The 17965-nt window shown below is 36.7% G+C and overlaps 1 protein-coding gene across 1 annotated transcript in view; it reads right to left on the reverse strand.

Annotated features, from left to right (window-relative positions):
- The window catches only part of SLC6A11 (solute carrier family 6 member 11), a gene marked incomplete at both ends in the record, with an annotated part of 92399 nt that overhangs the window by 57269 nt on the left and 17165 nt on the right, over positions 1 to 17965 (reverse strand). The window contains one exon of the mRNA XM_084292494.1: positions 13521 to 13653. Coding sequence (XP_084148620.1) covers positions 13521 to 13653 — 133 coding nt within the window. The remainder of the gene's footprint in view (positions 1 to 13520; positions 13654 to 17965) is intronic.

A 17965-nucleotide genomic window follows, 5' to 3' on the forward strand; every position in this document is an offset into this window, starting at 1 on the left:
TGCACTAGGTGGATTTGATTTCTCAGCTATTTTAGACATGCCTGTCCAGTTCTCACTGAAGTCTCTAGTCAGTAAGTTCTGACACGTTCTGAAAATGTTTAACCTGTGAAGCAGATAAAGTTGCAAAGGTCAGAACAGGACAGGAGATGATTTTCTTGTCCCACAAAAATTTGTAACAGCTTGCACTGGGGAAAAATAAATAAAATACAAAGAACTACTAAGGAAAAAAGAAGACTGCATACAATCTGACAAGTGGATATAATGCCATCCAGGGCTACAAAAAGGATTAATAGGTGAGGTTTCCTCTCTAGAACTTGTCCTGCTTCAGCTTGACATAAAAAGTAGACGATGCCAGTAAAGACAAAATTTTAGTAAAGACAAATATTTTAATCTGAGCATACTACCTGCACAAAGGTCTCAACTTGGAAGTAGCTAAGAGAATCAGGCACTGTAGCCATCATCTGAGGAGCCATCAAACAAATGTATGACTACCTTAAAAATCTGTAAATAATTGCAAATATTAGAAATATGAAATTATACTATTGGAATTTGAAAATTCTCTGAAACGTTGCACCAAAGCTAGTCACACGAGCCTTTTTTTTTTTTTTTTTTATAATGTAGTCAATCCTTCAAACACTCAAGTAGTTTTGCTAGTGGCCATCTCTAAATGATTTATCAGTCAATTCTGCACAGTGCTTTCTGAAAGTACTACTGCATTATGCATTTACTGTGCAGTAAATACTGGTAAAAGTGAGAAGAAAAAAAAAAAGCAGGCAAAAATACATAGCATTCATCTCTCTTATTTCTTTTCATAATTTTTGTAATTACAAAATAGTTTTGTATTGGGAAGTTCAGGATAATACTGTGTTCATCGTGTGTTTGTCTAGCCACAGGATAACAGACAATTTCCTATCATCCACTGAGGAATACTGGTCCTTATCACCATGGTGACTGCTGAGAAACGTATTCACCCTAAAATATTTGCAATCCTATGTGTGTATTAAGTATAACTGTAACAGCTATATAATAAATAGCTTTGCCACTTAAACAAGTATTCTTATCCTCCAGAACTGCAATTCTCCACGTTTCCACTCCCTAGGACTACTACTTTTATTACAATGCTGTTAGTCACATTTATAATATTGTACCTCGAGGCTTACTACACCGTAACTTCCCTACTACTGCAGACTCTAAATCTAGCCCTTAAATCACCTCGAGGCCCACTTGTGGAGCACTGGCCTGACGCAGTATGCTGCATTTTAATTCTGCTGAGCTTCACATTCTAATAGCTGATCTGACACACAGGAAAATGAGAGGAGTCACACAATGAAGACATTGGCTTAGACTTAAGATTATGTTTCTGCTACCAATTTATTTTTCTATCTTAGGCAAATGGTTTGATCTCTCTGTTCTCCCTTTATGCCTTCAGTTCAGCAGAGACCTCTGACTGACCATTAGGTGAGGTAAATGCAAGGTCTCCAGGGAACAGAGGCATTTCACAGTGCTCATCTGAAACACGGCACAATGTGGTTCCAACCTCAATAAGGCACTCCAGGAACAAACAGCATACAGACCGAGTTGCAAAAAAAAATAAAAAAACTGAACTGCTATCAGCTATCAGATAGCACCAAACATTTTCTAACTGCAGGAAATAAGTCAAAAAAAATTTACTAGTTAATTCTTTATGTCAGACTGCTATAGCAGTGCCGTATGCTTTCGATATATGACACAATCAAGTAGAATGATATGTGGTGTTTTTTTTTTCCATTTTAAAATGAATAGCAGGTGCATTTCAGCCAACTCATTTCTCTGGGATGTGTTTCAGTAGCAACCAGCAGCTGCCTGAAGCTGCCTTTGTTGCTCATGTAGCATTTTATTTCATCAAGCTTTCCCATTCTTAAGAAGGAGTTTGGATTCAATCCATGTTAGTTGAGACTGAGGTGGTATACAGAATTAAAGTTGTAAATCTCTCAAGAGCTGCCTTGTAAACAAGACTTCTACTACAAAGACATCTTTACATTGTAGATAAAGCTGAAAATCTGACCTGTACTAGCTACAGAAACTAGAGACTGCCTTCCTGCTGACAGGAATTTTATATAATACTAACCTTTACATGTAGTGCCATGGAGATGGGTATCTACAAACTGCTTTGTAATTTACTAGGAATAGGACAATCTTAAAGCTATACAGACCACTGCTAGCTGAGGACAAAACATCTGCGTGAGAATAGGGCATCATATCTATTCTACTTCAGCTGAAGAAATACAAAACTGATGCATCACTAAGACAGACGGTGCTATAAGTGTACACCAGCTCTCATGCTTCCCTATTTTGTTGCAAGACCAAGGAGTTATTCTTGAATGTTCTTGTGAAGAAAAGCTGCAAGTAATATTTCAAATATGGAAGTCAAGATTCAACAAAAGGGATTCCAGCATCGGGATTTCTGTATGCACATAAGGACGTTAGGGCAGAGTTGACCGTACAGCTACCTTTGTAAAACAGTTTCATAAAATGAACAGTTCAAAAGCACAGATATAAGCAGTGTCATGCATCTGAAAGAATTAAGTTTTAGCCCTTACGGTCATATCAACAGTGACTGAAGTACACAGAACAACTTATAGTTTAGCTCCTGTTTGACTTATGTATGTATTGTTTGCTGATTTCTTTTGGTAAGGGATAAGAGAACTTATATGGGGCAGGTTTCCTCTGTAAATAGAGAAATACAAAGAAGTCATGTAAGGAACAGTCAAACAATGGACAAATGACCAAACTACAGCATTTCTAAAGTCTTTCTCTCTTTTTTTTTTTTTTTTTTTTTTTTTTTTTAATTGACTCAATCTATGTATTTTTGATTATGGGCTAAAAGTGCCTGGTAACTTCATGGAGAGAGCAGATCCATGTGTTACCCTTAGCCAATTTCTCCTATAGAGATGCCTCAGCATTAATCTGTGTCTTTTGGTTTCACCTTAACTTTTTCATCAAATTTCACTGCATCACCACTGAAAATATCAAGGCTGTCCTCTCCCTCTCCCCACCACTTTTCTCCATATGTTAGCTTCACAAATCAGGTGATTTCTCTACCCCAAAGTTCTCACATGTGCATGTGCCCTGAGTTGTCCTTCAGTGCCCTTAAACACACTTTTGACTTGCTTGGGCTGTGGACCAGGGCTCAGGACCAGACAAATTAAAGATTCCTATAAAAATGGACCTCCACCATTGAGGTGCAACTGGGTAAGGGATGAAATGACAGATGCAATTCTTACTTAGGTTTACTATTTGATACTTTTCCCAGTTGCCAGACAGAAGTTTGCAAAAACCATTCTCAGAGAAGCACAAAAATCTTCTTTACTAACAAAACTGAGGTGTCCTTAAATGCTCAGTGCACAGGAGAGTGTAAAAAAAATCTCAGTAGCTGTTCTAAAACCTTACACAGAGGAGGCGGATAGCAGGAACTCTGCATGCATCTCATGAATGTTCTACTTTCCCTCTTTGAATACAGAGATCAGTCTTGGACAGAGTGTTAAAGCCTTGCCGTGAAGGGCTATTCTTTGCTATTACTTCAGGCTAAAACAAAAGACACTTCAGGAGATACAATCATTGCTGCCTAGTTCCTTTTCCTGGGCTCCTACAATGGGCCCCAGTTCTTTTTTTTTTCTTTTTTTTTCTTTTCCTTCCATACATCTTTCTCCTTCTGTCCTTTTACTCTTTCTTTCTGCCTCATTGAATCTATTAAGGTCTTTATATAGCCTGCTATTGAGAAATAAATTTTCTTAGGGGACTACTGACTGAGTCTTAACTGCTGGCACACAAGGCTTAACTCCTGATGGGAGGGCAGGAAAAAATGATGGGTAAAAGGTATGAAAAATCCATGTCTGAATTTTGGGTCTTAGAGCACACCAGATTCCTTAGAGTGTCTTGCTGGTAATCAGCTCACAGGAAAGGAACATCCTAATTCTAGAACAATTCATAGAACAATTCACAGAACAATTCATAGCAGCTTCACAGAATAGCTTGGGTTGGAAGAGACCTTAAAACCCATCCAGTTCCAACCCCCTGACATGGGCTGGGACACCTCCCACCATACCAGGTTGCCCAAAGCACCATCCAGGCTGGCCCCAGCCTTAGGCACTTCCAAGGATGCGGCACCCACAGTTTCTATAGGCAGCCTGTTTCAGTGCCTTACCTGGGTAAAGAATTTCTTCCTAATGTCTAACCTAAATCTACTCAGTTTAAACCCATTGCCCCTTGTCCTATTGCTTGCACTGCCTGATAAAGAGTCCCTCTCCAGCTTACTTGTAAGCCCCCCTTCAGTTTCGTTTCTCTTTCATGCATTAGGCTTGACAGAGTTGTGTCTCTGCCCACGTCTCCTACAGAAAAATGTACACTTTTCAATTATTTTACTTGATTAAGTTCCATACACCAGTTCTTTCTGCATAACCATAACTTAGAAGGCACTCTGTCATCAACGAAGTTGCATTGCTATGAAACAGATGTAAGATTGGGTCCTCTCTTAACTGAGGATCACCCAGAGACAAAAATAAGAACACTATTCCAGCTTGCCAATTCTGTGATAAACTATTTCAGACAACAAAGCTAGACACAAACTCAGTGCACTGCAGTTTACTACAGATCCAGAATAGACCTGCGTGCAAGCCAAAAAACTTCTCCCTCTGGGATGATAAACTAGCTTGCACAATATGAGATAAGCAAAGGAGCCAAGAAGAAGCCTGAAGCCTGTCTGAGCATGGAGAAAGATCAATCCAAGAACCCAAATCCAAGGCGCTTTCTAGCATAAAAGGAGAGGAGAAAAAAAAAAAAAAAAGTAAAAAAGTCTTTACTGCAAATGCAGGAGGAGGAGAGAGCAAAACTATAAAAAGGAAGTAAGGCAGAAAAGTTTGGCATTGAGCAGTGAGAGATGACACTATGCTCAGCCAGACAGCTTACGGTTTCTGCTTTGAACTGCTCACACAACTTCCCCCCCCCTTCAACAAGAAAAAAAAAAAAAAAGTAACCAATGTTTAAGTACAGTTGAAGCTTTTTTTTTTTTTTCCACATTTTCTAGCAATGCATAATGAGGAGCTTGATTTTTTAGACTGAATTCTCAAAAGCCCAGGTGTCTACTTTGTATGGAACTATTCAGGCATATCTGAACTGCAGCCTGTGACAGGTGGTCTTCAAAAGCACTACAGAGTGAAAAGGCAGGTCTCTCCATCTTTAGTTAAACCTTACTGAAATGTAGATGTTAATTATATTTTAGCACAATTCATTAGCCATCTTATGCACTCATTATAAATGATCTTACAGTTTTCAGTGATTCCTTCCTGCCCATCACTTTTCACAGATTAACAATAACATCAAAACTACATACAAAAGCATTTTCCTGTTTTTGTTAATAGGTCTATGTCAAGACAGTCCAGGCAAACTGACCACACATTACTGTTTTCTCCTGTCTCTGGTCTTTTACCATATAAAATAGACTTTCATATAATTCCTTGACAATTTACCATGAAACGGTCCTTCACTGTGTCCAACTCAGTAAATCAGACTAATCAGTTGAAATAATTAAGGAGTAAGGAACAGCACAGCATTGTGAAGGACAAGTGCCATGCAGTTACAAAATGAATTTCACGAAGTCCAGCTTAAGACCCTCATACACTTTATATGTAAAGCTTAGGTAAAACACTCAACCCAGGAAATATCTGAGGGTTTATATGGAATCCAATCAAGTTTGCTTAACGTGTTGTTTAGAATAAGACAAGCTTCCACCAGAACTATTAAGCAGAAAAAAGAAAAAAAAAAAAAAAAAAAAAGAAAAAAACACACAACTATGGAGAACTTCACAGGTTAATAGGCAATGCACTTACACAGGAAACAGAAAGAAAACAATAGCCTAAGAGAAAAAAAAAAAATATGCCATCACTTACATGCATTCAACCCAATATACCTACCAAAGGTAAGCAGTAAAACAGTACTGCTATTCCCTTAGGAAAAGAATGTTTTTGGCTTTGCCAAGTGTTTATAACTTTTCCAAGGATATCATGGTAGATGATGAAATACTTGAATGAATAATGGAAATCACAATTAAGAAAATGCAGAATGCCTCCTACTTTTATGTTAATATGTGATAACTTCATCACCAAAAAAAAGCTTCCAAAGCAGTGTAATCATTTGTAATGATGAATTGCAGCTGATTTTATTAACCAAACAGTATCCTTTTTAGAGATGTAATGCATAATACGAGGCTATCCAATGATAAATTAAGACAAAAGACATAAATATTTCATGAGGAGATGCTGTGTAATCATTATTCTATTATTTCAGGTTTTGACTTGCAGTACTATTTAATCAAGCATCTTAGACAACTCATGTTTAGAGAGGGCATCTATATCAGTGCTTATTCTTACATAGCACTTAGATGTGTGAGCACAGCCATACTCTTCAGCCGTGCTGTCTGTGCTATGGTTAATGGAGTACCTGAAGAGTGAAAGTTATAAACAGAACCATAAAAATATCTTCTAACATGTTTTCAAGTCAAAGCTTGATGAGATGGTGTACAAGACATTAAAAGTTGATTATGATAAAAACAAACAAACAAACAAAAAAAAAACCAATGAGCAAATCTGTTTTAGAACAACCACAGCTTTTTCCAGGACACTCAGCCTTGTAGCTCCATGTCTACTCCTCTAGATTGTTTTGCAGACACTTGATACCTATGAAAGCTATGAAAGACTTGATCCTTTCTGCAGGTCCTTGTGCTAACTCAGGACAACATCCCTGGCCTTAACTTTCTGCATCAGCTTCTATTTCCATTAGCCTCCCCTTATGTTGTAATTTTAAAGTATAATAAGAGGAGAAACAGCATAAAGCCTACATATTCTAAAATCAGGATGATGTTGAACTTCAGGGAACTCAACACAAAGGATAGGAAGGGATTAAAAAATCCGGAAGTTAGAATCAGAGAAAAAGAGAAAATAATATTCAGTGATTATCCTCTGTGATACATGAATTAGTTTTGGGAAAAAACAAACAAACAAACAAACAAAAAAAACAGTCTTTTATGAGATTTATCTTTCTTCCAGATGATCCTGGAGGTCTATGAGAAAACTTTCTTAACACTTACAAACTAAGAATTGAAGTGAAGTACAAAATTATACAGAAGAATTTTCTTTTGCGGTTTGAGTCTAGCAGAAGAACAAAAGTAGGTTCCTTATAATAATCATAATAATGAGAATTCATTCAGGAAGACTAAAATACACAAGTCTTGATCTCAGTGGTCATACAAGTACTATGACTAATACTAAATAACTCCAAACTCATGAAGCTATGCAACAATATTTTCATTCTATCAGAATGAAAATCATTCTGATAGAATGATTCTGATAGAATGACTCCTATCAGAAAATGCTGACTGCAAGTTGACTGAGATAAAACAATAAAACCTGACCTAAAGTAGACTATTTTATTTTTTAAATAAAATGTTTTAGATGATGTATCCCAGACCATAAGCAATTTTCCTTCAGCTATCCACTTTTTTTTTTTTAGTCGGTATTGCCCACACAAATTACATTAGCCATATGCTATCGGAAGCAATCACACTTATTGGTGTGATTTATGGAGGATTTCAGTGCACAAACCGGAGTGAATTGTAAATCTGAATATAGCTTATTATGTCGTAAGTAACATAGGCTTTTCAGTTGTTTGCTTTTTGTAATCAAACCATAATTTGATTATAATAATAATAATGCATTTTATTGCTGTTTTCATTGTGTAGGCCCTATATAAAAATAACCAGTATCAAGTCAAAAGCAAAGAAAAAAATGGCAGGGTAAAAATTCTTATTACAATCTTACTTGTAACATTACATATATTTTGCAAAACAAAACTGTCTTTTTGGCAATGTTTATCTGTGATATTATCCTTTGGCAGACCCATCGAAGTATTCAGAAGATTTTTCACTGTTCATTCATTAAATACAACTTTTTGCTATAAGACTGAAAGAGTCTTGACGTGATTTTCCCAGAAACATAAACATAGTTGAATATGAACAAGGGCAGCTTATCACCTTTACTACACACTGAATACTCACTGTCTAAGCCAGCCTTTGGATCAAAATCTATTACTCACTAGTTTGGCTGTTTCCTTTTTACTCTGAGTTTAGCTTTTCTTTTTGTGGTTTGCTTTCAAACATTAGATAACATACTTAAAAATGCGAAGTGGCAGGTGTAGTAAAATGTTCTAATACTTGAAAATGACAGTAAGACTGAAGGTTGCATTTTAACCCTTCTGATTTGACCTTTCATCATCAGTGGGCAGAAGTAGCACTCTTTTATATAGCACAGAGAACAGAAGCATATCATTCAACGATATAAAGACATGAGCAAGGTTGATCAGTTGTCCCATGGCTGTGTGACATACTGTATGCTGATTAGCTGCCACTCCCATTCATGAATAGGCTAGTAATGCTGACTAGGAAAGAAAGACTCATGAAAACAAGATAGGTTTTTGGATAGTGTAGAAATCTTTTCAAGTTATTCTCTATGCAAGAAAAACTGCTATCACTCAAGTCCATTAGTAACACAAATGATAAAAAATGTATTTTAAATCAGGAGGGGATGATAGAAATATAACAAGCTAAGCAAAGAAATATATAATTCAGTAACAAGGATTGGAATGAACACTGCATGTAGGAAAGTAGTACTTAATACATGATTCATATCATAAGGACAATTAAATATTGAAACAGGTTGCCCTGATATGTGAAATATCTGGCCTTGGAGATGTTTAAGATGCAGCTAGACAAAGCACTAAGGAAACTAGTCTGAATTCAGTTTTGACCATGCTTTGACCAAGAGGTTGGACAAAAGGCTTTCCAAGGTCCTTTCCAATCTGTACAATATTGTAATACTATAAATCTGTGTACCTGAAGGGGTTCCAAAACAGTGTCAGCTCCAAACAGGGATAGGCTGATGCATTCAAAAAGTAAGCAAAATTCTTGAACAGAAAATGAATAGGCAAATAAGAGAGTACCTTTATATGACTTAGTCTACGAGCCTCCTGACTTCAAAAGAAATTGTGCAGAGCTTGCTACAAATTAGAAGTCACTATGAGCTCAAAGGAATGATCACCATCTGATAAAATTATTGTTCTTCCATTAAAAAAAAAAAATAAAAAATAAAAAAATTAGGATTACTTCCCTCAGCAAGGATTACAGAAAGAATAGATTAGGAATTTCTGATGTCCCTTTCTCAAAGTTTAAAGCACAATAACATTTAGTTAAATTAACAAATGGATAGTCAAGATCCAAAAAAGAACTGGTTTCCTCTTCATTGCTACATGAAGATTTCCTGAAAGTTTTATGAAGATCAAAAATTAGGAAGACTTAGTTTTTATATACGTATATACATTATGCAAAAGGGATGAGTTTGAAGAACTGTAAAGGTAAAAGGCTGAAACACCTCATCAACAGTGTTACAAGCACTTCATTTGAAGTTAAGCTTTATGTCGGATTTAATACTTTTAGTATATAAATATAATATATAAAATACATTTTAGTATATCTTAAAATGTTAAATATTCATAATCTGAGGAGATGAATTCTATGTTAGTGCTAGTTGGACAATGATGGTTTTATTTAATGACAGCTTTTAATGCTTGGATTTTATGTCCCCACCATGCATTAGGATGCAGAGTAAAAAGGGGAAGGAGTAAACAAACCTCTTGAATATTTCACAGAACACAGTTAGATGAAGACAGTACATCTCTATCTTTCTCTCTCTCCTCTTCCATTTTCTGTTTCTTTTTCCCCTATCCTCTTTCTCTCTAGCTATTTTGTTTCTCTGAAAACATTTCCAAAAGTAATAAAACTAAGTCAAAAAATATATATTTTTTTAAGTTTTATTTCATTCAAATTATTCAATCAAACTCAAGTCTATAGCAAATTTAGCAGCCTAGCCTAAAAAAAAAAAAACAACTTTTAATATTATAACAAAAATCTAGAAGCAAACCTTAAATGTTTCCTAAAAATAAGCACATAATAAATTCAAACTAGTGTGAAAGACTATGTTTAGATGAGCTTAAATATGAATTTTTAAAACACCATTATATCAGAAATAGAAACTCTAGCCCAGAAGACTGCTTTGCCATCTCTCTTTCTGAGCATTTTAATCTTTTGTAGCATCCACATTTGACTGCTATCTCTGTGCTTAGATGGTCTCAAGAGGCAATGAGATGGCACAGTTTCCAGTGACATTGGCTGTAATAAGAGGCAAGAACATTAAAATTCTGAAACAAATCTGAAAAAGGAATCTAAGTCAGGAAAAAAAATAAAAATAATAAAAAGTATCTCTGCAATTAGTTGCAATATCACACATTAATCTGGTAAAAGGCTCTCATAACTAATTACAGGAGCAGGAATGGAAAAAGAAAGGAACAACATGGGCTACAAAAGAACCTTACTACACGTTCCTCAGGAAGCAACAGATCCTCTGCATAGGCAGATTGCTGAAGAGCACAATGTGGTCTTCGTTAGTGTGAGGAACACAGGAATCTACCAATAAGTTGACTTACTTATGATTTTGGAGACAGAAATGCTGCTCATGGTAAACCAATCTAAGTAGTATAAATATGTGATAAGCCTACTTCTTACAGGACCCCCTGAGACCAATGCAGCTGAGCACTGAGCACTGATTTCATTTTCTTTGCATTTCTTTTGGAAGACTGCTAGTTATTTCTGTGTATCTGAACAGCTTATCATCCCATTCAAAGTGGGCAAGATACATGTACTTCTCTACCTCAGGATGCTTTGCCTAAACTCATCAGAAAGGCAATTATCAAAATGAAACTGGAATAAAATAAATATGTTCTAGTAAGCTGTGAATTTAGTTAAGCTACCAGGAAAACGTCAGATACACTTTAAGCACTTTCAAATGAGAGACCTGTTTCTGAGGAAGTGGTATAAACTGAAGAAATCTCATTAACATGCATACGGAGAATTATAAAATTCTGAATGTAAATCACAGAAACATAAAATATGTCCCCACTGAGATCAATAGAGATTCTTCCTTAGCAAATTATTTCTGCCAATGCTGTTTTTCTTAAGTATTCTATGCAGTTTTGCACAAACTTGCATTCATGCACATGTGCATTCGCAATACATGTTTTTCCTCCACCCTTGGAACAAGATTATTCGATGGTAGAATAGATCTCCAGCTTCAGACATTCACAGAATCACACAGAATCACAGAATTTCTAGGTTGGAAGAGACCTCAAGGTCATCGAGTCCAACCTCCAACCTAACGCTAACAGCCCTCCACTAAACCATATCCCTAAGCTCTACATCTAAACGTCTTTTGAAGACTTCCAGGGATGGTGACTCCACCACTTCCCTGGGCAGCCTGTTCCAATGTCTAACAACCCTTTCAGTGAAGAAATTCTTCCTAACATCTAACCTAAAACTCCCCTGGCTCAACTTAAGCCCATTCCCCCTCGTCCTGTCACCAGGCACGTGGGAGAACAGGCCAACCCCCACCTCGCTACAGCCTCCCTTGAGGTACCTAAAAAGAGCGATAAGGTCACCCCTGAGCCTCCTCTTCTCCAGGCTGAACAAGCCCAGCTCCCTCAGCCGCTCCTCGTAGGACTTGTTCTCCAGGCCCCTCACCAGCTTCATCGCCCTTCTCTGTACCCGCTCAAGCACCTCGATGTCCTTCTTGTAGCGAGGGGCCCAAAACTGAACACAGTACTCGAGGTGCGGCCTCACCAGAGCTGAGTACAGGGGGACGATCACCTCCCTCGCCCTGCTGGTCACGCTGTTCCTGATACAAGCCAGGATGCCGTTGGCCTTCTTGGCCACCTGAGCACACTGCTGGCTCATATTCAGCTGACTATCCACCATCACTCCCAGGTCCTTCTCTGCCTGGCAGCTCTCCAACCACTCATCTCCCAGCCTGTAGCTCTGCTTGGGGTTATTGCGCCCCAGGTGCAGGACCCGGCACTTGGCTTTGTTGAACTTCATGCAGTTGACCTCAGCCCATCGGTGCAGCCTATCCAGATCCTCCTGCAGAGCTTTCCTATCCTCGAGCAGATCGACACACGCACCTAACTTGGTGTCATCTGCGAACTTACTGAGGGTGCACTCAATGCCCTCGTCCAGATCATCAATGAAGATATTAAAGAGGACCGGCCCCAGCACCGAGCCCTGGGGGACGCCACTAGTGACTGGCCTCCAACTGGACTTGGCTCCATTCACCACGACTCTTTGGGCCCGGCTATCCAGCCAGTTTCTAACCCAGCGAAGCGTGCGCCAGTCCAAGCCAAGAGCAGCCAGTTTCTTGAGGAGAATGCTGTGGGAGACGGTGTCAAAAGCCTTGCTGAAGTCAAGGTAGACCACATCCACAGCCTTTCCCTCATCTACCCAGCGCGTCACTCTGTCATAGAAGGAGATCAGGTTCGTCAGGCATGACCTGCCTTTCATAAAGCCATGCTGACTGGGCCTGATTCGTTCTGATTGAAAAAAATAATTTGCTCAGCTTCATTTCTTTGCCATCAGTTGTAGCTCTACACCACTTTTGTACCTCCCTTGAGTGCATACTTCAAAGACATACAGACATTTATCTTGTCATTCCCTTATCTCACCTTTGCTTCTCTATATTTTTGTCTTCAGTTTTTTCATTTTTTTCCTCTTTGATCTAAACTATTTGTTCTTGTACGTATCTCTAGACAGACTCTCTCAGCATCTTTCAAGCAGTGACTTGATAAAAATAGGGCTGCATAAATCCATGTGTGTAAATACTTAGATGAAAAATGCACTACCAGATTGACTGACAGAGCTGGTAAATACAGACAGAAGTCCCATAAATTCCTTAGGCTGTGAAGTAGCATCATTGTGTTAGGTATCCAGTATTCATTCACTCAACAACTTGCAAGAATACTGGATTTTTATTTATTATTTTTTCCTAATATGGCTATCTTCATGTGTGTTTTGTTTTTGTTATTTTCTCTTATTTCTGCTTTTGGTGATTCATTTGAATTTGTTTACATCTGCATTATTGTAGCTTCCTTATGTTTCTGAATGCTCTCAGTTTATCTGTGTAATTTGCTTGCATCACTGACAGTTTCAGCTCCTTTGAGTTTAGGGCCAAATTCAAAATTTTATACTTTGTGCACAGAAATCAACACAACACATTCTTGATTCCATAATTCAAGGAATGACCTCTAGAGCAGTCTGCTAAGTTAATAACAATACAACTACTAAAACATCATCATCATCATCAACAACAAACAGACTCATGTAACAAACTTAGTGAAAATGAAAACCATTAAAACCAAGAGGAACAAAACAGTAAAAAGTAGGACTGATTCTTAGGTACTTAGTATTGCACTCTATATACTCCCAAGTACAGATACTTACAGCAATGCAATATGCATTTAAAAATCCTACAATTATGATTTAAAAACATGTAAATGACAACACAGGTTTAGAGCAGTAGTCATAATTCAGCTAATGTACAGAATTTTAACCCTACCTTTCCAGTTGACTTTGTTCCTTTCCAAATGCAAAAATAGCAGATAGTCCAGGCAGCGAGGAGGCACAGGGCAAGTTCCCAGCGAAGATTCCCAATATGTTCAATCCCATCAGATATAGCTAGCACTCTGCGTCTACCAAAGGGGGAAAAAAAGAAAGGATAATACTGGAGCAAAATAGTACTACATATAAAACACTGAGCTAAAAGCAAGTCTTCAATGAAGGAGACTTCTGGTTACCGACTAGTGAGTATGCATCATGCTAAGAGAAAAGACACAGAAGTATTGGAATATTTTCAGTGGGTTTTACATCAGGTTAAAAATAAACAACTGGTGGATTTTCCCAGGTCAGTGACAAAAATCAACAAGATTTAAAGATAGATTCAGCATGGAAAGCTTTTGTACAAAGCGAAAGTCAGAGACAAAAATAAAAAAATAAAACTAAGTGCTCTGAATCAACAACAGGTATACATAAACCCAAAACAAAACACTTCAAGAGTAAATGTTTTTTCAGTTTTACTGGTTTTTCAGTAATAAATATTTGAGTAATAAATATTTTCAATATACCTTTCCTTTTACCTTGCAACATTTATTTTTATGAATTAAACTAACACCATAATCCACAACCAGTTCTCGATGTAATCCATTCCAGCAGCTGGTCACTTGAACCATTATGCTGTTCTTCTCTAATGGCTTAATAACATTTATTTATTAAGTTGTTGTTAACATCTATCTATCTCATGGCTACAATGTTTCACACACTCACACACTAAAAAGCAAGTATGTATTACAAACACAATTCTCAGCAAAGACTTGAGAAATTTTAAAGCAACCATTTTCTGGAAGCTGTCTACAGAAAGTAAATGCTGTTTTTTCTGAATTCTCCGTGAGAAGTCTCAAATAGCAGAGACACCTACCATACCCATCCAAAAACCTTGGCTGGATTCTTTTGAAAAGAGCGGCATAGAAAGTAAATGGCAAATTAATGACCTCTAAACAATTAGACCTGCTGCTCCCATTTAAGAAAGACACATGGTGCCAATCAACCTGAACTGTTAGCACTGTAATGAGTATTTAAATATACAAAAGTACTTTAAATCACTTTGTCTTTTCTCTGTTCATGCAGAACAAAGGTTTAATGTTTCTCTTAGAAAGAAAGCAGCAACAAGTCCAGAACATACAATTAAACTATAAGATATAATGCAGCCAAAGAATACTATCAATGAAGAGAAAAAGTCTTGCTCAGAGGGTAGCAGTGATTTCCTCAGCAGGCACAACACAGCTCTCCTTAGTGCCAGGGCCTTAGCTGTCCTGCTGACACTGGCAGAAACAGCAGCAGCGGCAGATTTTGAAAGCAGGAGGCATTCAGAACTTGAAATTCTTCTCACAAAACTGAGTTCAGCCTGACTATGGACACCCTTATAACTGCCCTTATTCTTTTATTACTCAACATAAATTAATCAAAAAACAAATTAATCAAAAAATCAAAAACAAAAAATTAAAAACACATGATCCTCCCCTGAATTCAAGAAGTGAGGCTGATATATTCAGTGGTCGAAGATGACAGAGTTGATCACAGCTTCTTGTTCCTCAGCAGCCCAGCTTCTATCTAAATACTGCTACAACCTTGAATAAATCACCCAAACAGGAGTAAACAAAATAGCACAGTTGTCTTCCTCATTTCTAAACATTACAAGAGCCCTGCACTACCTTATTCTCCTCAGATCTTAACGTAGATAAAGAACTGTAAAATGACATTAAAAGTGATACCCATGCAGTTTAGAAGTACAGGCATTAAAAAATAAGTAAATAAATAAGGAGTTCTATAATAAGACGTCCAGGAACAGCCACATCTGTGAAGGCCTGCACCAGCGTTTCATCACTTGTGACAGTACGTGATAAAGCAGAGCAGAAAGAAGGGGTAATTTATGTGCACAGTAAAAATTAACCAGATTGTGATGGGAAGAGGTTACAAGTACCTCACGGTCATTATAAGTGAAACTAGTTTTATTAGAGGGCCTCAGCATCATCCTAAGAAAACCCTTACATAAACTATATGGTCTTGTAAAAGGAGACAGTGGGATCCCCAGACAAATGGCAAACTCCTAGGGATTTTATATTCTGAATTATCAAGTGATATTAAAAGTCAACATGAAAAATTACTAATTTTTATGAGCCAAAAGTGCCCCATTTGGGTAACTATATAAGCTTGACAGTTACAGGGAAGCCATGGGAGATAACTAAGCTGAATTACATAACTAAATTATTGAGAATCAGAAACCTGAATTAAGGGATGACTTCCAAACATTTCTTTATGATAAAACTTTTTAGTTGTCAAATTTGGCATATACTCCAGGAGATATTAGGATCTCATTGGCCATGTCATTTAGCAGAGGTGCATGCCAGACATACTATAAAAAAGCATATATACAAATATATATATGTATAACATATATACAATACATTATAAAACTTACTATTAAAAACAAAACATATCCAGTAAATGCCTATGTAATTTTGCTTTTCAAATTCTGCATGCTTTCCAGTAGAAAACATGCATGTCTGTCCTTAACATCACTTCAAAAAGTGCTGTTAAATTCAAAAACCTGAACTCTTCAGATAGAGTCTGAAGACTTATTTTCACTTGAAGAAAAAAAAAAAATAGCCCAAGAACCTAGAGAACCACTGTAGCTGCAAGGTACAAACAATGATGTAGCTGGGGGTAACCATTTGAATTACTACAGAATTTAAGATCACTGCGTATTATACACCATTTTAACCATAGTAACTTTGAGCATACTGTGTGAGTTTACTGCCAACAACTTAAGACTGGGTGAAATTTTGCTATAAAAATTATTTGGCTTGCACAGAGATCTGAGATACAGATCATCAAGTATTGTTGTATGTCAAAAATACGTTAAAACAGAAAACAATTAGAGTTTGAAAAGACTTCTTGTGGGTCTTGAGTTTGTTTTTGTTTTTCTGTTTCTTATACACAGCAGTTCAATTTAACGAACTGCCAGTAGCCTGGGAAAGAAGCCAGGAGACTGTTGGCATTTCAGCATCTTGAACACAACGTTGAGGAAATAAACTTCATCTGCATTAGGGTTAACTTGGAACTTGAAGGTGAAATCAAACCAAAGTAAGAGTTTTAAATCAGTGGTAGCAAAACAAAATCTACACAGGATATAGTGTCTGTAAATAGAAAATTAAAAAAAAAAAAAAAAAAAAAAAAAAAAAAAGAGAGAGACCTTAATTTAAACCACAGTGGATTCATAATGTGTATCACACTCAAAGACACGTTACATGTTTGAAGGCTTCACTGTGCCTTTCTACACATAGATAACTTGAGTAACTGTTATTGAAGGAAGAGTTTTACTTTCCTTTCCACACATAACACAAAGAAAAAGAAATGACAGACATTGATAGACTTGAATAAATAAAAGATAAATGTAATTGCATGTAAATATATTTATTACTATGAATATTATAATTTATAAATTATTATTATTATAAATTATATTATATTAATATTATATTATTATTAAACATATATAATACAAATGTAAATAATATGACTTAACTGAAGTTCAGAATTCTTTGTATTTCTTGTTACATGCCAGAAAAGCTGATGCTTGGTCATAACAGCATTTAAAACTGACAATCAAATCTTGGCTACATGGCTAATTATGACTACAAAGTGGTTTCATTGTGGTTACAGCTTATAGTACCAAATACTATAATCCAAATGCATGCAGTTCATGTTGAATCAAAATAGAATTGTGGATAAAACAAGGACAGAGTGGGGAAGAAAGAGCAAAGCCATAGAAAAATTTCAGCAGACATAAAATAACGTCCTCAGTAAGTAACAAGACAGTATTCTATGACCCAGTATTCTATGACCTTTTGCTACCTAAATTCCAGGAACCTACTATTGCTAATGGTAACCTCTCTTCTTTTCAGTTGACATCATTGTACATATATGTACTAGCAAAATTTGGAAAAATAAAGATCAGTAAGTATTACGTACTTATTGAAAGTGCTTTTGCTTGTGAATTTACTAAAACAGTTTTTGATTTAGCAGCTCAGTAATCCTAAAGAAAGAAGGAACCTTCTTTTGCTAGAATTGCTTCAGACAAGCATATTATGAGGTAACTGTTACTTCTGACTACTCATAGTAGAAAAATAACCTTTGCATCTACAATTGAGAAGTAAGAGTTTGAAAGCTTTAGCTTCTACAAGTGCACTCTTTCAGGACACGGCAACAACAGCACTACACTTCCCATGGGCTGGGAGAGCACTTTTCCTGGGAAAGGGCATCTTTAATAAAGTGTTCCAATGTGCAGGGCTGCAGCAAACTCTTGAAAATAAAAAGGATTAACTGCTACCATGCATAGTTGAAAGGAATGTACCAAGGTAATCATTGCATTATTTCATGATTTGGAAA

The sequence above is a fragment of the Netta rufina genome (assembly GCF_964035555.1).
Source record: "Netta rufina genome assembly, chromosome: 10".
NCBI classification, from domain to species: domain Eukaryota; kingdom Metazoa; phylum Chordata; class Aves; order Anseriformes; family Anatidae; genus Netta; species Netta rufina.